Source organism: Gobius niger, assembly GCF_951799975.1.
Source record: "Gobius niger genome assembly, chromosome: 11".
Classification (NCBI taxonomy): Eukaryota; Metazoa; Chordata; class Actinopteri; order Gobiiformes; family Gobiidae; genus Gobius; species Gobius niger.
The window spans coordinates 14178104-14185387 of record NC_136862.1 but is presented as its reverse complement, the minus strand read 5'-3'; the positions used below and the strand labels follow the sequence as shown (position 1 = coordinate 14185387).

Here is a 7284-nt window from a genome sequence, read left to right as displayed (position 1 = left end):
GTGCAGGTTCCAGTGGAGGTGCTGTTACCTGCAGAGAGACATCACAGACAACAAGTGTATGAGTATATGTGTAATATTTGTGTATGTTGTGTATATGTGGTACAAGGGAGAGCTGGGCTGCAAGGTGATGACCTATGAATTGACAGCCAGGGATCTGTATGACTTGCCTGTCAGTTCTGTAGGCCACTGCTGTGCGTGTTCCACTGAACTCTCTGAAGAAGTGAAGATTTGACGAGAATAACCAAAATAAAAATAAAAATTCAATAAAAAATAATTCAAAATAAACTATTTTGTTGCTCTTTCGTTGTCTCAGTTTGTTTCCTTGATAAACACGTTTTACATATTAGGTTGGTTAATAGTAATATGGTGAACTACTAGGACTAGATATGATAGTCACAATAAAATGAAACTAACTTACACACACTCAGATAAGTAAGTAGTGTGAGTTGCTTAAATGTAATCACAGTGTGTGTCATGACAGAATTTATCTATGAATGTGTGGCTTTAGAGGTCAAATTAAATTTGGGCAGGCAGATGAGAGAAACCACACTCTGCAGGTCAGGTACAAAAAATGGCAGCATTTGGGCTTAAGGCTGTGTATAGATCGTTTTGAAATATTATCCACAACCATTAAACATATTTTAAAACTTTAAAAGTGTGAAGAATACTACTTCTATGTGTTGCTATTACTGTGTGTTTGTATTACTTCTATTTATTATTGAGACTTTGAGGGCCACACAAGTTTCACTGTACTTGTGTGTAATGACAAATAAAGAATTCTATTCTATTCTGGTCAGGACTACATAATAGAAATAAGTGCATACAGACCACACACTTGTGTCAACAACTGAGGCAGAGCTATTTAACAGACTGATAATCTCTGCTGCCACCTAAAGATACCAAAGAAACACTTTTTTTTCCTGTATAAAACTTGTGCCTTAATCATTTTCCAACTACTACTACTACTACTACTACTACTACTACTACAACAACTACTACTACTACTACTACTACTACTACTACTACTACTACTTTAGGTGTATCAACCTATTTGCATTTTATTTGTCTAGATGATATGCAGGTTCAATTTCTAAATAGAAATGGAACCTTAAATGAATGGACAAATAACATAGAAATACAAGCTAGAACGTCAAATTGAGGGAAAATTTAAAGAAACAAATTCAATTTTAAATTTTCCTTCTGGTTGTTATGTTAGAGGAAACACTACCCTCTAGTGGTGAGACGCCAGTAATGCGACTACACGCTGGAGAGACACTTCCCGTGACGCACAGAAACGCGGTAAAACGACATTCCGGTTTGCAGAGAAGGGCAGCAGCATGGCATCCTCCTCTGACAACACAATGGCGAGCCACCTAAATGGACGTGAGGCGGTGTGCATTAACGGAGAGCCGGTGGTGAAGCGGCCCCGGGAGAGCGTATCGCAGGCGGCTCTTCGCACACCAAAGGATCCGCACAACAAAGTGACGGTCGTGCTCGGGGCCCAGTGGGGAGACGAGGGCAAGGGGAAAGTTGTGGACTTGCTCGCCATGGACGCGGATATTGTGTGCAGGTGCCAGGTACCCGAATGCTCATTTATACAAAAGACAGCCGGTCTACATCTGCGACCTATGAATCCACGGTGAATCTGCCTAGTTAGGGAGAGTTTATTAACATATCTGTCCTTCCACGCGCACGCACCGCTCCGACGTCAACAACCATCTGCGACGCCTCCCGGAAGTGCGAGCCTAGCTTGTTATGCCACATGCTAACTTGTGTATTTTTTTTTTCATCTACGCCTTGTTTACAATCCTGTCACCTTACAGAGTGCCATTTATGATGACTCATATTATAAAAGAGTATGATGAGAAACTTGTGATAATGTGAAAATCCTAATATTACCATTGAACATACTATCAATGTATGAAAATTATATATTTCTGAAGGAAAAAGGGGCACGAAACACTAACTACATGTATTTTAGGTCGTGATTAAATTTGTATAACTTAAAACTCAGTGGCACACTTTTTACTCCAACAATAGTACAGATACTTCATTAGAATATTACTCAAGTAGCCGTACAAAAAAAAAAAAAAAACATACCGAATTACAGTGGGGAAAAAAAAGTATTTGGCCAAAATCCAATAGAATGTCTATGTGAAACTGACCAAATACTTTTTTCCCCCACTGTATATAACAGTACAGTTTCACTGAAATGCTACTCAAGTACTTGTACATCAATAGTAAATGGAACTGAGCTCTACCCACCTCTGTCTTTAACACTTTTTGTAACAAAATGTAGTATAGTATTCAAATGGGGAACAACATTTTACCATTTACCACTTTTAAAAATACACCAACACTCCGGCCCAGTGTTTCTAATTGTTTCTTGTTCGAACACATAAATGTAGGGCTGCCTGCATGTGACTGGCCCTGAGCCAAAGGTTGCATAAGAGCATTGCCAAAGCACTGTTGTGTTCCTTGTTCTGTGGGATCAAATGTTGAATCTGTTTGCAGGGAGGCAACAACGCAGGTCATACAGTTGTTGTGGACTCAGTGGAGTATGACTTCCACCTGCTGCCCAGCGGAGTGCTCAATAAAAAGGCTGTCTCCTTCATTGGTATGGCACTTTTCTTCAGTTGACGTTATAATATCTGCTGCAACTATAGCTACACCAGAGGAAAATGTTGAAATAAAAGAATAAGCCATGTTACTTTCTTTCACAGATGCCAAAAAAGGGCAATGTTATCTATCACCTAAATGACTATTGTGTTTGTTTTTGGCATAAACAAGTTCAGATGACGGAATTAAAGGTAGACAAAACCTTTAAAAACATGAACTATTTTTTTTCTGACAGGCAATGGAGTAGTCATACACCTCCCAGGTCTGTTTGAAGAAGCAGAGAAGAACCTGCAAAAAGGCAAAGGTACTGATACTGAAGCGGTCTTGAAATGGTCGTAGTGCATAAAGCGTGTATTAAATAAATCTGTGCTCATTCCATATTTTTACAGGATTACAGGGATGGGAGGAGAGGTTGAAGATATCTGACCGTGCACACATAGGTAAGTGTTATGCGCCTTTTGATTTGACCGCTCAATCATTTGTAAACAGTAGCTTATTGTCGCATGTTTTTTTTTCAGTGTTTAATTTCCACCAAGCTGCCGATGGAGTCCAGGAGCAGCAGCGGCAGCAACAAGAAGGGAAAAAGTCAGTGAAATTTACACTTCTACATAAGTGTAGAGCTTATGGTGGGTTAAGTGTTGGCTCCTCCTGACCTTCTGATTGCGTTTCAGCCTTGGAACCACAAAGAAAGGCATTGGTCCCGCCTACTCCTCCAAAGCGGCTCGAAATGGTCTCAGAGTTTGTGACCTGGTCTCGGACTTCAAGATTTTCGAGGAGAAGTGAGTCCACACAACGCTGGCCATTTATGTGAAAACAATGCACTGCGTAATATTGTTCTTTGCCTTTGTTTGGACATGAAACCGTCTGATTTTCCAGACTACATTACCAGCGGATGAGATAACGGGATACATTTACTGTTGCTATCACTTCAGTATGTATGTTTTCCAGCAGGTGGCCACAGCTGACTGAGCACATGAATCTTCACTTGCTGCTGCAGTCATTGCTCTTGGCACGACATTTGTTCACCTATTTTATTTGCAGGTTTCGGATGCTGGCAGAACATTTCCTGACAATGTATCCCAACCTCAATGTTGACATCGAGGGTGAACTAGGGCAGCTAAAGGTAACAGCCGATCATCTGTACAAGTATTCAAAACAGAAACCCATAATTCAACATTATTTAACACGTTGTAATGTTTCTCATCACTTTTCTATTCTATTGTACAAAACACACATTTGATCCGTCATGTTTTCTGCACTCTCTGACAGAAATATGCTGAGAGACTGCGCCCCCTTGTGACTGACGGTGTGTACTTCATGCACAAAGCTCTAACTGGACCCAGCAAGAAGATCCTTGTGGAAGGGGCAAACGCGGCTCTGCTGGATATCGACTTTGGTAGGCAACAAAAGACGGTAGTGGTGTCGGAGCCGTGTTCATCCCTGTATTTTCACTTGTTTTCTGTGTTAAGGCACGTACCCCTTTGTGACGTCCTCTAACTGCACCGTCGGAGGGGTCTGCACTGGTTTGGGCGTTCCTCCGTCACACGTTGGTCGAGTGTACGGAGTGGTCAAAGCTTACACCACCCGAGTGGGAGTGGGGGCTTTCCCAACTGAGCTCAGTAATGTGAGTAAAGTCGGTCACAATAATCTAACCACACTGCAGACCATTACACACAGTTAATAGAATAAAATTGTTGTGATATTTTTGGAACGTCAATCACAATTTAAGTTTTGCTGGTAAGAACCTAATACGTAATAACAGAAGTTTATTATACGATCACTGATTAACACATGAGGAGCACAATACAGACATAACCCTGGTTCTGTCTACAGTGTGCTATCGTCACAATGGTTTCAGCTGCTGTTACAGACGTCTCTCAAGGAGAATAAAGGTCACAGAATGATTTTCTCTGACTGACTCCTCTACATCTGGGTTTTGCCATTGTAACACGAACGCATTGTACCACAAAACCAAATAACAAAAGCACTGCCAATACAATTTGCATACAGTGCCTCAGTCAAACCAGGCCATAAACATGAAGCTGCAGGTCGCTATGGATATTTGAACTTCGTTGGGAGTGGGATACCATCACTTTTATGTTACTTTGCGTTAACTACAGGTTGCCAAACATGAAGTTCAAATACCAATAGCTCCCCTTCCAAATGCTTTATTGTAGTAAACGGTGAGAGCCTTAATAGACAAGTTCTTTTGTATCTGTCGGGTCTTCATTCGTGCCTTTAGTCACGTAAACACAGCACAGACGCCGTTAGCATTTAGCCTCTCCCTCTCTCCACTATAGCTCCAAAACAGGTCAAGAAAGAAGCTACCAAGCTCTTCCAAGTTTTCTCTATTTAAATATGGTTGCGTGAAGTGTTCCACTACAAAGTATAATTACACAAAATGTGGATTTTCTAAGCCGATAAAAAGGGGAACTATATTGTAAGGCGTAATAATACCAGGAGTACTTCGGCGTCCGCACAGTAAAGTGAAGATATTACTGCGCGGATATCGAACTACTCCTGGTATTATTACACATTACAATATAGTTCCCCTTTTGATCCGCTTAGAAAATCCACATTGTTTAATTTTGTGTAATTATACTTTGTAGTGTAACTTACATAACCATATTTAAATAGGGAAAACGTGGAAGAGCTTGGTAGCTTCTTTCTCGACCTCGTTTGGAGCTATAGAGAAGAGGAGGAGAGGCTAAATGCTAACGCCGTCTGTGCTGTGTTTACGTGACTTCAGGCACGCATGAAGACCAGACAGGTACAAATGAACTCGTCTAAGGTAAGAACATATCTCAGTATGTAAAAACGTTGGCCTATTCCTTTCAGAGCATTTATTTATCAATAGACCATTTTGAATTTCACACCAGTTTGGCTTCTTTTTGGACGACATATAACCTGGAATGTTCAGCAGTGTGGCTCTAAATTAGGCAATTCTTCTTCATTCATTCTTCATTAAATAGTTGCATTTAATTACTATAACGGCATACACTGCATTCACATGTAGATGAATTAGTTTCTTTCACTGGTCCAGCTGTTCACGGGTGTGTGGATTTGTGCTACTTGTGTTGTAGGATATGGGTGATCTCCTACAGTCCAGGGGCAGGGAGTTCGGAGTGACCACGGGGAGGAGGCGGCGTTGCGGCTGGTTGGACCTCATTTTGGTCAGATATGCCCACTGGGTCAACGGCTTTTCTGCGTAAGTAACCTCTACATCTTTCTACATAAACTTGAAAAGAGAGTCTAAGAGCTCACACGTCACGTCACTGTTTGTTTTATTGAAGAATTGCTCTGACGAAGTTGGACATTTTGGACACACTACCTGAGATCAAAGTGGGCGTGGCCTATAACGTCGATGGAAAGCCTCTTCCAAGTTTTCCGGGTCGGTCCTTTTCTGTAAATTGTGTTGTATTGATTTGTAAAGATCTGCAATTTCGGTGCCAATGACTTAATGAAATACTAACGACACACTTAATGTCTTTGAACCATTTCCTCCTACACAAACTAAATGAAATGTGCCCTATTCTTTTGCAGCCAATATGGATGTGTTGAACCAAGTGGAGGTCGAGTACAAGACGCTGCCCGGCTGGTGCCGCAGTACAGAGGCGGCTCGTAGCTTCGAGGATCTGCCGACACAGGCTCAAGATTACATTCACTTCATCGAAGACTTTCTGCAAGTGCCAGGTTTGTACAGAGGCACTCTATCCTTTAGCAAAACTGATGATATTACCGCGTTGCCGACCTACGATGTAATGTGTTTCTTTTTTTTCTTTCAGTGAAATGGGTTGGAGTCGGGAAGTCCAGAGAAAGCATTATAAAACTGTTTTGAACTGTGTTTAAAATGTATGTGTACTCTGGTTACAGAGGAATGGACATATAAGGAATATAAGGATTCATAATGCAAAGCGTATCCTTTAAGGACATTTCACCAGCAAAGGCTTTTCTAGTGGCTGCTCGTTCAATGCAATGACACATATTTCTCCTAGACTTAATTTATGCTGCATTCCAAACATCTGTATTTTTCGGGTGTAAACTTTTAACCGCGTGCAGTGGGAACAATAGTCCTATTATTTCATTCCGCAGTAGCAGTGCATCTTCATAGTGTCTTGAAGAAATGATCTGTTACACTTCTAAAAGCTTACGTTGCTTCGTTAAAAAAAGCAAGTTATTTTGGCTTTTGTAATGACATGTGATTTAAACGAACAACATGTGATCGGTGTGTTGTAAACATTTCAATTGAGAAATTATAAGCACTCATTTGAGTTTTTTTTTCTGTATTAACACTGTTTTTAACAAGAAATAAATGTCATGATGTTGGGTGGTTTGAAAAATCTTAGTGTAATATCCATTGATATGTACATCCTTTTTTCAGTCATTCACGAGATTAAGATCAACTTGTTATCAATAAAGGTAGCAAAGATGTAACATGACTGTGTGTGCTCTGTCGTCCAGGAGTGTTTATCGTAGTAAAGCTAGTCATCTGTGCTGGGTTAATTAGAATGAGGGACGGCTTTGTACACAGTGGTTTGGCAAAATTATGCTATGAACAACAAAGCAAGGGGAAGCTACAGATGAGGCAATCCCATTATATTTCAAACTAAATCACGATTTATTTTCATCTTTCATATTTTCCAACTAATAAAGTCCACTGGCATA

The 7284-nt window shown here is 40.6% G+C and overlaps 1 protein-coding gene across 1 annotated transcript; it reads left to right on the top strand.

The window, feature by feature from the left end:
* Positions 1-1248: 1248 nt before the first annotated feature.
* adssl (adenylosuccinate synthase, like) lies at positions 1249-6953 on the top strand. Its single transcript, XM_079566163.1, has 13 exons — positions 1249-1577; positions 2515-2617; positions 2855-2923; positions 3009-3059; positions 3138-3204; positions 3291-3398; positions 3661-3742; positions 3889-4015; positions 4089-4243; positions 5703-5827; positions 5913-6010; positions 6163-6312; positions 6405-6953. Exons 1-13 carry the CDS (start codon positions 1338-1340, stop codon positions 6455-6457), a joined length of 1428 nt encoding a protein of 475 aa, XP_079422289.1. The 5' UTR covers positions 1249-1337; the 3' UTR covers positions 6458-6953.
* Positions 6954-7284: the final 331 nt, after the last annotated feature.

Excerpts from the sequence above, each read along its gene's own strand:
- adssl (XM_079566163.1), top strand. The coding sequence starts at position 1,338 with ATGGCATCCTCCTCTGACAACACAATGGCGAGCCACCTAAATGGACGT. Across the intron at positions 2,924-3,008 it reads GAACCTGCAAAAAGGCAAAG|GATTACAGGGATGGGAGGAG; the intron begins GTACTGATACTG and ends ATATTTTTACAG. Across the intron at positions 4,244-5,702 it reads TCCCAACTGAGCTCAGTAAT|GATATGGGTGATCTCCTACA; the intron begins GTGAGTAAAGTC and ends CTTGTGTTGTAG.